This window comes from Embiotoca jacksoni, unplaced genomic scaffold (assembly GCF_022577435.1).
Source record: "Embiotoca jacksoni isolate LCO1_2020_lvr unplaced genomic scaffold, fEmbJac1.0.p SCAF_9, whole genome shotgun sequence".
Taxonomy (NCBI): domain Eukaryota; kingdom Metazoa; phylum Chordata; class Actinopteri; family Embiotocidae; genus Embiotoca; species Embiotoca jacksoni.
Window position 1 is genome coordinate 5,588,732 of NW_027185447.1, and position 14,912 is coordinate 5,603,643.

At 39.9% G+C, this 14,912-nt stretch overlaps 1 protein-coding gene across 2 annotated transcripts in view; it reads right to left on the bottom strand.

Annotated features, from left to right (window-relative positions):
- sema3bl (sema domain, immunoglobulin domain (Ig), short basic domain, secreted, (semaphorin) 3bl) overlaps positions 1–14,614 on the bottom strand; it is a 68,409-nt gene extending 53,795 nt beyond the window's left edge. Inside the window, exon 1 of one of the 2 annotated variants that reach the window (XM_069140219.1) lies at positions 14,164–14,614. In XM_069140219.1, the coding sequence (XP_068996320.1) occupies positions 14,164–14,269 (106 nt within the window). In that variant the 5' untranslated portion in view covers positions 14,270–14,614. The remainder of the gene's footprint in view (positions 1–14,163) is intronic. The other variant, XM_069140218.1, reaches the window with a different exon arrangement.
- Between the last annotated feature and the right edge of the window lie 298 nt (positions 14,615–14,912).

Below are 14,912 nucleotides of genomic sequence, written 5' to 3' on the forward strand. Positions count from 1 at the left end.
TTTAAACACTATATCCTCAGAGTCTGTCCATCTGTCTTCCTGTCTTTCCCACACTTTGCTACTTGATCTTACTCCCTCGTCTCTCTTTTTATCCATCTCCAGTCTGCTGACTGTATATATATCTACAGATTCCTGACAACATCCATGGCAAAAACATCTGTATTCAATGTGTATTATTTCCCTAAAGGCAGCTGGCCGATGCTGCATCGACAAACAGCAGACGGGCCAAACCAAAGCGACACGCGAGAGAGCATCTGGTTTCACTGTGTCAAACCTCAACTATGGCGTCTCACCCACGACAAAGACATGTATGAAATGATTTATTCTGAGATTTGTTGACATTGTCAGTGTTGTGCTCGGTTGGGCTGAGTCGTGCTCTGATGCCGGTCAGACCTAAGAGTCAGACGTGTGGACATTGTGATCTCATTCACTGCTGCCGTTTTGCATATTTTTGTTTGATCAGGGAGCTTACATGGTTCTTTCATCACCCGAGAACCAATGAAATGTAATCACACTTCTGAATAAAGACAAAAAGAACAGAACTAGTGTGATGAAACTGAGGACAGCGTCACTGTGGGAATACATTTTAAATTGGGTCCCAAGTCGGAGGTATGATCGACAAATTTTTATCTGCAGCTGTTTCTTCCATCATATTTTACAGCCTTTCTGTGTGGAGTTTTCAAAATCTCTTTTTGTCTGCGTAGATGTCCCTCTGGTGCTCTGACTTCTCCGACAGTCCAAAGACCCGGAGTTCATTGGATCTGGTGACTCTGCATGAAGAATTGAAGTCCTGGACCCACGCTTGCTGGAAGATGAATTTATGGACGATCTACCCGGGGACTCATAACGCTGCCAACATGGAGTTCTCCTTAAAGGAATCATCCGTCTTGTGGTCACATTGAGGTTGCTGGGCAACCAGCAGAGACTCAAAAAGTAACTACTCCAGGGAAAAAACGCTTATTGCACATAACATCCATAAAGGCATGCTACATTTTTTTTTTTTTTTTTTTACAGATGAATCAAAGTTGCAGTCTTTATTGAGCTTAATGACGTGTTGGTTCAGCCTGTTCTCATTCTCAGGTTGTCACATGCTGCAGTTTTGTTAAAGCCTGTGGGTGTCTAGGAGATACGCATAAGGTGCCCTTTGATGTAGGTGCTGTAAGCATACAATTTAAAGAAGGTAGTCAGTGAAAGATATAGAGGGTGAAAAAGTCTGGAAGAGGAAGTGAGGATCAAACACAGGACCTACACAGAGGACACTACTGTTCATGTCCATGTGAAAACAAAAGACAACTTGAATGAATTTAAAGAAAAGTACATGAGTAAACCCATGTAACATGTATGACTTCCATAATGTACATAATTATATATATATATATATATATATAATTGTGTATGTAACTTACATGGCATTTGTAACATAACACCTGTAAGTAATGTTCTTATTATCTTTTCATAAACCTGACCACATCGTTTAAATTTGTAGACCTAAGGCACCTTGTGCATCTCTCTGAGATCTCAGCAGACTTTGAAAAACCAGCAGTATTTAACGTTCTGGGAATGGGAACCAGTTCACTGGTGGGCATCTAACTGGCAGCTTGAGAACCTGTAGTAGTATTTTTCAGATTATCAAACTCCACTTTTGATAACTACAATTATGTTGCTTTTTATGAGACACTGACATATGCAGCTACATCAGTTGTTTCAGTTCAGAGTAAAATAAAAGTTCAAATTACAACAGCTGAATGTGGGAATGACAATGAAAAGGGGTTTTCCTTTGTAAATCTATGTACAGCAGTGGATATATGTGGGACAGATTACTGTTTACAGTAATTTTCTCGCAGTGACAGAAAACAGGAATACACATGTACTGTACAAGCAGCCTGTGTGTCTCACATGATATAGCTGTAAACAAATTGTCTATGTAAAGAATTTCTACAGTACATCTCAACATTTAAGTAGAAAACCACTGAGAAAAATAGATAAAGATGAAGTTCCGAATACTTTTTAAGCTGGCCAACACACATTATGATCCACAGCATCTCCAGTGGTGCAATGCTAAAAGATGGTGATGAATCCTGAACTGAAAGTTCATCGTTTGGTTTCCAGAAACAACGACTCAATCAGCATCAGTGTGTCCTCTAACCAGACACAGCGAACGGTCACAATGTGAAGTCTCTGGAGGCTCTTTTCATGACTGTATTTAGTGATAAAAGGATGATTGTTAAAAAAACAAACTAAAATGGAGCCAAGAATTTCACTGGCAGTTTTAGAAACCAAAGTAAAGAAGAAGAAAAAGATTTACTGATAGTGGCAGTGAGTTAAAAAAATTTTTTTTTAAAAAGTCTCTAATCTCATGCTGACATCTCTAATGTACAAATTGGGCACAGGCTGAGTGTAAGCTATGTTTGAACCCGCATGCATAAATGTAGGCACACATGCATACACGATAGCATCAGTGTTATTTTTGGCTGAGTGGGAGAGAGGGACACATCTGAAACCCATTAGACCTCCTGTAGTACAAAATACATCCAGAAACACACACACAGACACACACAGACACACACCATCATTAATCAATAAGTCCCAGCTTCAGTCACATTGAAAACAAAACTTACTATCAGACTCTTCCTCTAAATATTGCTCCTTGATATCCAATTTTCAGGAGCTCGGACACACAAACACACACTCACAAACAAAGACTCATTACACCCGCTGACAGACTTCCCAGGGTATCATTAGATCTCAGCTGTATATTATTACAGAGCGCCAAATATTCCTGGAATCTGCTGCATGCGCATAAAGTAACCTCCTCCTTCTCCTCTTCATCCCTCTCTCCCAGGTCTCGTATTTCCTCTCATCCTTTACATTGAGCCTCCTTCTACGGTTCTTTGTGAGGTGTGTATCAGGGTTGGACAAATTACTTAAATTATGGATCTAAATGTCTTAATTTAAAAAAGTTTTTTTTTAACAAATACTAAAAAAAGAGATTATGCACAAAAGTTATTTTTACAGTGCTCTTGCATTTACTTTTAACTGTTTTTAATGTGTGACAATTCATCGTAGGATTTACTCTATATCTGTCATGTCTGAACAGAGAGGGTGGTCATAAGGGCAGAAAAACTAAATGCTGAACACAATAAGTATATTAACTCCACTATGGAAAAATATTTTTCTTTACAAATGATCATTTGGAAATATGTCTCCAAGGCAACAACAGATATGTCAGGACAACCAACAGGATGAATTACGTTTCTCTGTCGTGTATAAAAACAACAGCAGCAGATAAAGGAAGGCACAGCTGGAACCTCTTGAAGCACAGAGATAGTGGAATAGCAAAGTTCAGACCGACACAAATTTTATTATTAAACTATAAATATTGTCTTATCTTTTCTGATGTCATGTACATTAAACATATGTTGTGTAGCTCATCCTCCGTTCTTCAGGTTTCTGACCTCAGAATAGTTTTGATAAAATATGCTATTTATCATTTGATAAAGTTGCACACAGACATATTCACAATAAGGTTTTTTGTTGCCACATGATTTCCCAGATATCTTTTTTATGCTTCTTAGAAAGTAATAATTTACAGCTATACGATCTCAACATATCTGTGCTTTGATTGTTTAAACTTTTGAGATACTGTACTGGCAGAAATACCACAGATGACTCCTAACAGAGTTAATCCTGGGATTTCCTGCCAACCTGTCCCTGCTCCTCACCGAGATGTCCCGCACAGCTCGCACTGTAACACAGCCAGACGTGTGATCATGTGATAAAAACATGAGGAGTGAGATGAAGGAGGACACACACAGCTGACCCTTTCATTTCACTCCATTTTCCATCCTTTTTCTGTCTTTCTTCATATCTCTCAAACGCACACGCACACGCACACGCACACGCACACGCTCTGACATATTCAAGCCATCTTCTCCCTCAGTTCGTCTCAGGATGCCTATTACTGTTCCTATTACCCAATCTTCCCTCTTGGGCCAATCAAAACACAGCGCAGGGTGTTACTTCATCACCCCCGATCCTCATCAACACTCACCCTCCGTGGCCTCCCCCTTCCTCCCTCATTTCATCATCTCTCCTCTTCCTCCCCTCATCTTCCACCCCTCCCTGACAGCCAGCTGCTTTCTCTGTATCCTTCTTTGTCTTTTGTCCACTTTCATCTCTTTTTCCTCCCATTTTGAATCTGCTTTAACTCCATTACGCAACGGCACCACACACTTCTCTCTTACTTTGTCTCTCTCATCCAAAATGATCTATAACAAACTCCACTTCACTTAACCTCAGCTTCCTTCTGTCCTTTTAATCTCACCGTTCTTTCTCAGAAATATGTTATTTTCCTTCCTCACATCAGACAAAACCAACGCAACATCTCTCCCTGATTTTCTCCTCGGACTTCAGTCTTTTAATTAATAACTTTACTCAAATCCCTCAATCCCTCGTTGCCTCATCTGAAGCCTCCAACTCTCTACGAGATTCTCTGTCACAAACACTTCAGACAAATCCCTGCTGGTCTCGCACATTTTCTGTTAACCGATGCAGTGAAATGTGGATTTCTGACATTTCTTTCTTGAGTTTAGTCAAATCTATTGATGGTTATAAAATTATGTTACTATTGTTTTTCTGACATTTAACAATAAGTCAGTTATTGGCTTTGTTATTCTTTGAAACATGTCCATGTTCAACTTTTTAAGCAATGACGAGCAAAGTTTCTGTGATGTAATTGCGGATAAATTGGTTAAATGTATTGTATGAAATATAAACAAATTCAGCGCAAAAGAAAATCGAAATTACATTTAAAACATAAAAAAAAAAAATCAAGAAACAAGTTGGTTTGCTTTGTTTCAGCAAACAAAGGAAAATATGTGGTTTTAAGTATAGACAAAATAAAATGCTGAATGTTAGACAGCTGGTTGCCCTCAATGTCAGTGACAAGCACATCGATGCATTCACACATGCACACACTCTCTCCTATGGTATGAGTTAACTGATGTTTGCATGTTCGTCAGCTGCTGTTTAATTGACACATCAGTCCACAGTAGAGTCTGTTATCCTCGGCTCCTTTTATCAGCAGCTCCAGTGGAACTAATTGATTGCTACAAGAGAGGGTGTGTTTGTTTCTGTTGCAGGGGTGCAGCATGTCCGAGTGTGTGGAACATTTAATGTCCCCCATCCTACATTAAAGAGGGTCCCATCACCCTGCCCGGTTTCTCGCTCACTTTGCATTGGCTTGGGGCCAAAACGCCAAATGGTACGACACTGCAGTGACATGACAAGACAAAAGGAACCCTCTCTGGTTTTTGAAAAGCTCTTTTCTGCTCTACTTTTTGTAGGTTTGATTTCTGCTCCAAGGTCCAGCTGTAGATATTTAACTCCTGATAATTCTTTAATGTCTCCAGTGAAAAAATATGCGAGCAGAGCCGACATTGTTTATCAATCTGAGCCAGCAAAAACGAGCGGAGGAGGGATGTTTCTTCTTCAAGCTGGAACAGCAAGACTCACCATAAAACACTGGCAAGGCATCTGTCATTTCAGCACCACAACCCAGCATGCACTTGGCTGTCGGTGACATTTAGGACGAGGCCAAATTCAACATTAGTCCAAGTGACAACACAGTTTTCACTGTGATTTGTTGAAAGCATTAAAAGCTTTGGGTGGACGTGTGCTGCAGATGGCCATGTAAGTAACATGGACTTTCTGTTTAATTCATGTGCACAGGTTTTCAGTGTTTGCTGCTGTCAGATTATTTAAACACTTGTGGCATTCTTTTTCAATCCACATGGGTGAGCACATTACACTGCACCACTGGCAGCATCAGATTTCACAAACAATTGTCAGCCACAAACTGAGATCAATTTCTATAGGACTCTGTCAAGAGATGTTATTATGTGAGTCCAGGACTTGTGCAGGTTTTTAACATTTTCAAAACAAAACAAAATTCTACAAAGAAAAGCTTTTAATATTTTTTTTAATCAAATTAAAGACCCTACCAATACTGGCTTTAAAACAGCAGCTGGAAATTTACATCTTCAGACTATCAAGGCCAAGATGATTGTAAAATCTATCTAATATACCTTTTTAGACTTAAGAGGTGCTTCCCAAAAGCTCTGTGACGGTAGACCAAATCTAAAGGTTGTATGTAGATTAATAGGCATCTTCTAACCAATTGTAGAGCGGTAAGAGAAAATTAAAAAAGCGCTGCATCCGATGAGAAAAACCAAAAATGATTTAAGTTTTTATTGTTTTGGTTATTTTTAAAGTCCATTTTGTATTATGGAGGTGTTCAAGTTACATTTGATTTCAAAGACAGACGCTAATAAAAAAAAAAAAAACTAACAATTCATTTGTACAGTCTTTGCGCTCTACTTTTGATACATAACACAGCTTAAAGATGTTAAATAAGCGAACTGACTTTAAAGTGTATTCAGCCTTTTCAGCTCCACAGACACACCGTCATTAAGAAGCTCTTTTGACTTTGTTGAGTGCTGCTTTAGCAAACACGTGTTCCTAAAAAATGCTCTTAGGAAACTTCTTAACTTCTACGACCAATCGTTATCAGGAAACAAGGCCCAAACTAGCGCTGGATCAGACCTCTGGAGGACTGCAGGGAGAGAAGCCGCTGAGTGTCTTCAGTCTTCAGGGTGTGGCAGAGTGGAGACAGATTGGGTAAATAGTTTCTCAGGACTTGAACCCCCCTTGGTGAAGGTCTACTGCTGCGATTTGTACAATGCTCATGTTAAAATAACCATCGCCATTGAGGTTGGTTTTGGCTAGCCCCTCTGAACACACACACACACACACACACACACACACACACACACACACACACAGACAGACACACACACACACACACAGAGACACACACAGACAGACATACACACACTTGCATCCACTCCTTCTTTAACACACTAATAACAGTAGAGAACCATAAAGATTTCACAAAGGAAAGAGATACAGGATACTCCCGCTGTGTGCACAAGACACACATAGACACACACACACATATCTCCCATAACTCCCTGCGTGTAAGTGGAGTACTTAGTAATCTACATGACAGATGGTCAAAGGCACATTGTTGGGACTTGAACCCTCAACCTTTGCTTCTGAAAGGGACCAGTGTCTCTCAGGCTTCAGGTTAGCTCCCCTCTTCCTTTTATCCATCTATCTGTCATTCTTCCACTGTTCTCATTTTTCCCTCCACTCTTTCAACCTTCTGTCTTTTCCTTCCCTTTTCATTTTCTCAGGCCCTCTCTTCATCCATTTATCTCTCTCCACCGTCATGACCTTTGTATCTGTACTCCTTTGGTATTTCCATCTTGTCGAATGCACCCCTTTTTTCTCCTCTTCCTCATTCACCCTCTTTCACTTTCTTTTACATTTTCTCTCCACATTCACAGATCGTTCATTCATCACCTCCCTCTTTCTTTCCACTTCTTTGAAATTCATTGATGTTTCCTTCTCTTTCATGGACATTCCTCGCTTCGATTCATCTTTCAGCTCGTTGATTCCTGCCAGCTTTAGGGGTGCATGTTCTAATTCACGATGCAGTCCTGGTCCATGTAGGGGCTGTGCTCACTGACCTTTCAGGGTATCAATGCACCGTTTATCTGGACATGATTTGCAGCAGGCTTTATCCATTTGAATGTAGCAAGGATTTATTAGGGACAAACCAGGGTGTTAGACTTATCTGTTCGTAGGTGTTTATCCAGTGTTAGTACGGTCTTAAAATGTATACTTTGTGCAATGGATTTCTGCAGAGCTGTATCTTAAAAATGTACAAGGCCCCATGTTAACATATACAGTCACCTAAACTCATGGGTGATGACTTTTTAAACAAAAAACCTACTTAGCTTCACCTGACCTGACTGTTATCGGACTATTGAATAGGTGGTTATCATCACACATCTACACATCTGTCCCATTGGCATATAAATAAATATGTGTGAGGACTAGACTCAGCGATGGATTAATAAATGTTTGGAATTGTAAGAGGAACTCGCTTACAATAAAACTACTGAGCCCATGTTCATTGTAAATCAACAGATCACGAAGCACAATAGTGTCAAACTGGCGGATGGAGGGTTGGAGGATTTTGTAACAGAGAAATAGTTGAGGATCAGTTTGGTAAATTTGTGCCATTTGTTAATTTAATATATCAGGAAACTTTTTAGGGTTTTATTACATGATTAAATTCCCATTCAGTTTAAATACTAAAACTGAAACTAAATCTACTACTGTAAATCGCAATGACAGTTCAATATTAATGCAGCACAGAACAGCTGCTGGCATCTGTTTGACATACCAACGGCTTTAAAATTTTACATCTGTAGAACTTCATGGTTACTTTATTATGAAGTTACTTGTAACTGTCAGCCAAGTAGAATTTTTTCACACAACATTGTTAAAACAAAATAATTTACGTTCCTTGGAAATATTCTTAATACATTAATACATAAATAAAATTCAGCTTATAACTGCATATAACAGACACCTGCTTCTACTTATGTTGATGGAAAAAACACACTTGAAATTATAAACCTGTTTGAGGTTCATTTGAAGTCTAATCTACCGTATAATGAGCCGTAACTAATTCCCTTCATAAGCAAGAAAAACAGCAGTCAAGGTTGTTTTTTTTGTTTTTTTTAAATCAGCATCACAAGTTGTGGTTAAATCCCAAACAGAAACATATCAAGGAAAGATTTGTTTTCAGATAGGATTTCTGACTCACTTCTATTTTCTTTTCCTGAGTCTCCTTCTGGTGGTTTCTCTGTCTTTTTCTTGCTTTCTTTCTTTTTTCTTACACCGTCATTTTTTTCTTTTTCCTCAAACATCCCAACCATCTTCTCTCTTGTCACGACAGCTTCCCTTCCATCTGTGCTTTCTGATCTGGCCCTGTGTTTATCTCCAGCTGCACATTTCTCACACATTCGCTGTCAATTCTTTCTACCCCTGTTGCTAATTCCTCCATCTGTGTCTTGACTGTGATCTTGCCAGGTCGCCATCTGAAGGCCGTCACATGAGAGATGCTGTTGACACGCCACAAAAGTGACACCTTGAGACACACAGATGTCTACATCAGATGCAATCGCTCTCTCTTTGAGACTCTCACAGTCACACACAGTTAACTTCAAACACACACACACTGCAGCAGCTCAGTACACACAGATGTTTACATCAGAAGAAATATGGCTCTTTTTTGTGCACAGATTTGCACTTGCTACACACCCACAAACACACACCAATGCTTCACAGATCCAAAAAGCCTAACCAAAAACACCTCACCACACACAGATAACTACATCCAACACAGTGTCTTTGTTTCTCACAGACTTTTTTGATCATCTGTCACATCATGCTTATGGTGTCAGAAACGTGTTGTGCGTTTTCTCTGTCAGCAGGTCTACATACCACCCAGAAAACCTCTCAAGGTGTCTCTGCAGCCTGCAAACTAAATATGGCTGATTGTCATGGATGGGAGGAAGCACTTTTTGCCACTTTCATTACAGCATGTATTAAAACATTGAGTAAAGAAAAAGACATTTCCTGTGTATGACAAGTCTTACAATAGAAAAACATCGTCAAAAAAAGCCTTATTAACATGACAGCCCAGTATCGTGACAAAGCATGTATTTCACCCGCCAATCCAATAGAGGGCAGCGTGTCAGTTCAGCGTGAAAAGTAGACAAACATGTGGCGGCGTTTTTTTTTTTTTTTAACAAAATACAAATGTGTAAATGTTAGAGTATTGGGAGGCAGGTTGGGGGGGGGGAGGACGGTTGGACAAAGCATGGCTGTTACCTCAAATTATGAATGATTCTGATTGACTGGCGGATGCAGATTAACTTTTAGTATCTGGACACCTGCTGTATGATGCAGGTGCCTGTTTACAGTTCTTAAATAATCTGCGAGTACTAAACTGTGGGTAAGCAAAGTGTCATCGAAATGATCTGAGCTGAGTGAAGAATCTTTTAAAAATGTGATAACATTAGGGCATTTTGTTAGCAAGTGGCCATGATAATAGTGTGACGATACTCTCCAAACTTGTTCTGTGAAAGCGATAGCAGGTAGCACCATGTGTAATCCATCATGTTAGCTTTTATCCCTCACATGATACACACTATTCAGTCAATGAGAATAAATATAATTTATATAACTCTATGCCATGAACTTATCATTAAAATTTATAATTAAAACACTTTAAAGACATTCATATTAAGTTCAGTGGATAATTTTGGGGCAGAAAAAATTGTCACTAGCATTTAGAATTCCTTCCATCGTTCCAAGTTTAAGAGCTTATCAAATTGTTCTACTTTTGTAACAAAGGTAGATTTTTCAGCTGATATCAATAAAGGATTACAACTTTCACCTGTATCTAAACTTTCTTTTCAGGCTGTTTCCTACATTTTCCATCGCCTAATAAACTATCTAAACTATTGTTCATGTTCTGTAAACTTAAATTCTTGGCTATCGAGCCTGCAGCTATAGACTATATGTTAACCTTTTACACACACATTTAAAATTTAAACACATGTCAACCATTACTAAAACACTCAAATTTCGCAAACCTTCTCAGCTTCCCAATATTTAATCGAGCTCAGGCTTATATACATCCTAATAAAAAAATAGCATGCCTGACAAGCCAGTTGGCGAAAACCTTCAAGTTTCTCTCTTTTGTTTCCTTTTCTGGGATTTAGATCAGGACAGAGGCCTGCGAGCACTTCATCTGAACCTGAAAACATTTTAAAAAAACAGCAGGATGAAGTAGGACGATCACGGTGAATGAGCTATTACATGACGCAGGGCGGGAGAGATAGACAGAGGACGGAGACTGAAAGGAGCTGAAGGATGAAAAGGATGGGAGACGCCCTACATTCCATCAGCTGCCGGGGCTCCATCTGACTCCCGGTGACAGATTACCCAACTCCACCTAAGAACAACTAACACCCGTCTGGATGGAAGCATCTGGGCAATGCCAACTGAGAAAACAAACTGATTAATGTACAGGCTATACCAAAAACAAACAGAACCCCTCACTCTGAGAACTCATGCAATTTGATCAAAACACGATGCTGATGGGAGCGTTTGTTTTCAAGTGCCCCCCTCTGTGTTAAGCCAGACAAAGTGAATATTGTATTAGACAGAGTGTGTGAGTCTAAAGAAAGTCATAGTGTGTGTGTGTGTGTGTGTGTGTGTGTGTGTGTGTGTGTGTGTGTGTGTGTGTGTGTGTGTGTGCGCGCGCGCGCGCGCGCGAGCCCACAAACAGATGCAGAGAATTCAGATGAATAAAAGAAGCAGGCAGATTGAAGGGAGAGAGGAGGACAAATGAAAGACATACGGAGACAGAGAGAGAAAGACAGAGAGATGCATGATGGGAGGTTTGTATAGATGCTTGGTTGAGAGCTGGGAGTGCAGCCAACACCCCCTCCACCACACACACACACACATGCACACATGACATATCTCGACGCTTCAATGTCACCTCACGACACACACGGACACACACAGACACACACAGACACACACACACACACACACACACACATCTGTACTCTCGCAGCTTAAAGCTTAAATCATAAGTTAGGTTTTGAAAAAACGAGCACCTTTTTTCTAAGAATGTTATTTGTAAATAAATAGAGTCATAAGAATGTGAATTAAATAAGAACAACAATGATTGTATGTCATGTAAATGTAAAAAAAAAGTGTTTTAAACTGATTTTAGCTCATTTTTTACATAAGTATTCAAACTTAGTTTTAAAATTCAACAAATCTGTGGTGTTTGAAGTAAATGAGAGAAGAGAAGAGAAGAGAAGAGAAGAGAAGAGAAGAGAAGAGAAGAGAAGAGAAGAGAAGAGAAGAGAAGAGAAGAGAAGAGAAGAGAAGAGAAGAGAAGAGAAGGAAAACAAGTGCTTCAGTTTCTGAGGTAAAAATGGTCGTCTTCCTGCTTGAACGTCTACCCACTAATTGATTGAAATGAAATAATGACAGCCTTCCCTGTAACCAATTTACCTCAACATCCTCCTGGGAGTACAAACACCCTCTGGGCTTCTGTGGGCTACAATGAGAGAAGATGACTGATGGAGGAAGAGACAGTTAAATGGAGGAGAAATAAAGATGTGAGGAGAAAGAAATTAGACTAAAGAGTGAACAGATGAGACACACAGAAGGGTATGGAAAGATTTACTGGTGGAAGACAGACAAGGAAAGGGAAAGACCCGAATCAAAGGGGGAAATTATGTAAAGGAGGGTAAACTGTGGGGTCAAATTTGAGGTAATTTAGACAGGAAGCGAGGAACTGGCAGGTCATGAATGAGAATCTTATAGGCAGAGTTCTCCCACACTCCTCAATGTGCTCACAGAAAGAGAGTTGAGTGTTTTTTGATGGCATGTAGAGAGGAAAATTGGTTTTATATGGTGCCATTTGTGATCAAAGTGAAGAAATGGGAAAAAGAGGCTTTTAACGCAGTGACTCACGATGTGGGGCACTGCTTTTTCCACTTCTCGTGTTTGTTCAACATCAGAGGTTCATCCACTCTGCTTCAACTTCTAATATGTGATGCAGGATATCCTAAATTTGTTCTGTTAGAGACCAAAAATATCACCCAGTGAACTCTGTAAGGTTATCAGCCACGGCCCTAAAAATGCATTGAACTTTGGTTTATCCTCTGAGGAGAATGAATGTCCTCGGATGATTTTATGAGGATTTGTTTGATGGATTTTGATATTACTTGTGCACAAATGGAAAATGCTGTCTTAACAGTAGCACAAGAAAAAGAAAGTAAATGTAAATGTTCCTCAGAGAAACATCTAAATCAAATTTCAGTTTTGTGACAAGGAGTCTGAAAATATCATGCTCCAGATCAACCTACCAACATTTCAAATGTTAAGCATTTTTACTAGCTGGGTAAAAGCAAATGTGAAGTTTAAAAGCTTTAGTTTTACCAGGTATGAAGAAAGTTTACAAAGAAAGCTCAGCTTTTCACAATTTCTTCTTTGTTGTTCTTTTCTGTTGTCCTAAAGCCTCAATATCCAACAATCCTTTCCATGTATTCTCTCTCATGGTCCCCCCTGAACAGGATTTATTTCCAGTCCAGCCAGCAGGAAGACCATTAAAGCTCATAGGGTGACTTTTCTCCTGAAAGCTGAACAGGAGGAAATCCTGTGTGATATCTCACGTTGATGGTGATTGCAGAACCACAGCGGCCTGAGTGAAACGAAACAATGGCAACAACACAGTCAACATCACACACACACACACACACACACACACACACACACACACACACACACACACACACACACACACACACACACACACAGCCTTATTATCATTAAACTTGAGTGAGTCAGGGCCAACAACAGGGTTTAGAATAGAGTGGGGGGAGGAGAGAGGACATGTAAATAGGCTGAAAAAAATACTGTATATGGCTATGTTTCAGTTTCAGAAAGATATGATGTTATTAAACGTGTGTCATTATCCTTTATTTAGAGTATAACAGCAGAACCTTTAGTTTAAATCATAAAAGGTCATGAACGAGGTCTGAACAATCTGAACCTTGTGTAACACAAAAAAAATCCACTTCTCCAGGACAATAGCAGCGATTTCCATTTCTCCAGTGCTGATAACAATTTAAGAGGATAATTATGTAACATCCTTCCACAGTGTTTCGTCGCGGTTGCCGTTCCAAATTAACTTAAATAATGAGACGAAGGCACCCCGGTGTATCTCACCACAGAGATGAACCTCAGCAAAAAGCTCTTCTGGCTGCGCACCCCGCCTGCACGGAGAAGCTGTTTAAACCAGGAAACCTGAAAATGAATTCATGTGCGTCTCCTTAAAACACATAAACCAACCAAACAGTAGCCAAAACAGCGAGTTTAATGTTTCCAGCTTGGACCACCGCGAAGAGAAGTGAGAAAAATGCACAATAAAAAAAAAGGGGAAAAAAAAGAGATGGGTGTTAAGTTGAAATGTTAACAGGAGAGAGAAGAAACTGATTGGAAAGAGAAAACTCCAAATAAATATGACACACGTGACAGTCAAGAATACCAATTAATGCCACCTGCGGACAAGCACGCGCACACAAAAAATGACAGATAGATAGATAGATAGATAGATAGATAGATAGATAGATAGATAGATAGATAGATTACCTTTGTATGTCAGTCTCAGTCGTGGTACATTTAACTTGCTTGCAGAGGCAGTGGCGACAAGCAGCGCAACAATAATCATGTTGAAGAACGGTGTAAATCCCTTCATTCTGCTGAGGAGATGTCTTCCCGCTTTTCACTGATTATGAATCTATAAATGGCAACAATCACACGCAATATTCCCGAAGATTTTTTTTTTTGGGGGGGGGGGGAAGAATAACAGTTTGATCCTTCTTCTCACAATGCCGGCATTTGCGTTTTCAGGTAATTTCCCGAAGCGCGTAAAGCGTGTCTCAGAGCGAGCAGCTGGGAGTCCTCTCCGCGGGGTGACAGCCACTCTGCTCACGGGCTGGTAGGGAGATTCACTGACTAAAGGCTTCAGCAGTTCACTTCCAGCAGCTGCCCAACAGAAGTCTGTTTTAGGCAGAGAGTGAGGGGATACCACGCCTTACAGCAGAGAGAGAGAGAGAGAGAAACAGAAAGAGGGAGCAGTAGCTCCGAGTGACCTGCCCCTCCTTTACACACAGTAGACTGCGCTCTCCAAACCAAAGCGCACCTGGAGGTTCGTTCCCTCGGATGATTTATAGCCCGATTTCATCATGTAGATATTTCATCATGAGAAGTAAAGTGCTTTCAGCAGCATTATGTTGCAGAGAAAAACTTTTTTCGAGGCTACAATAAAAATAAATCCACACTAATCCTATCACAAGCCTTTTTAGCACATTATAATTTCGTTATGATGGGTTCAAGGT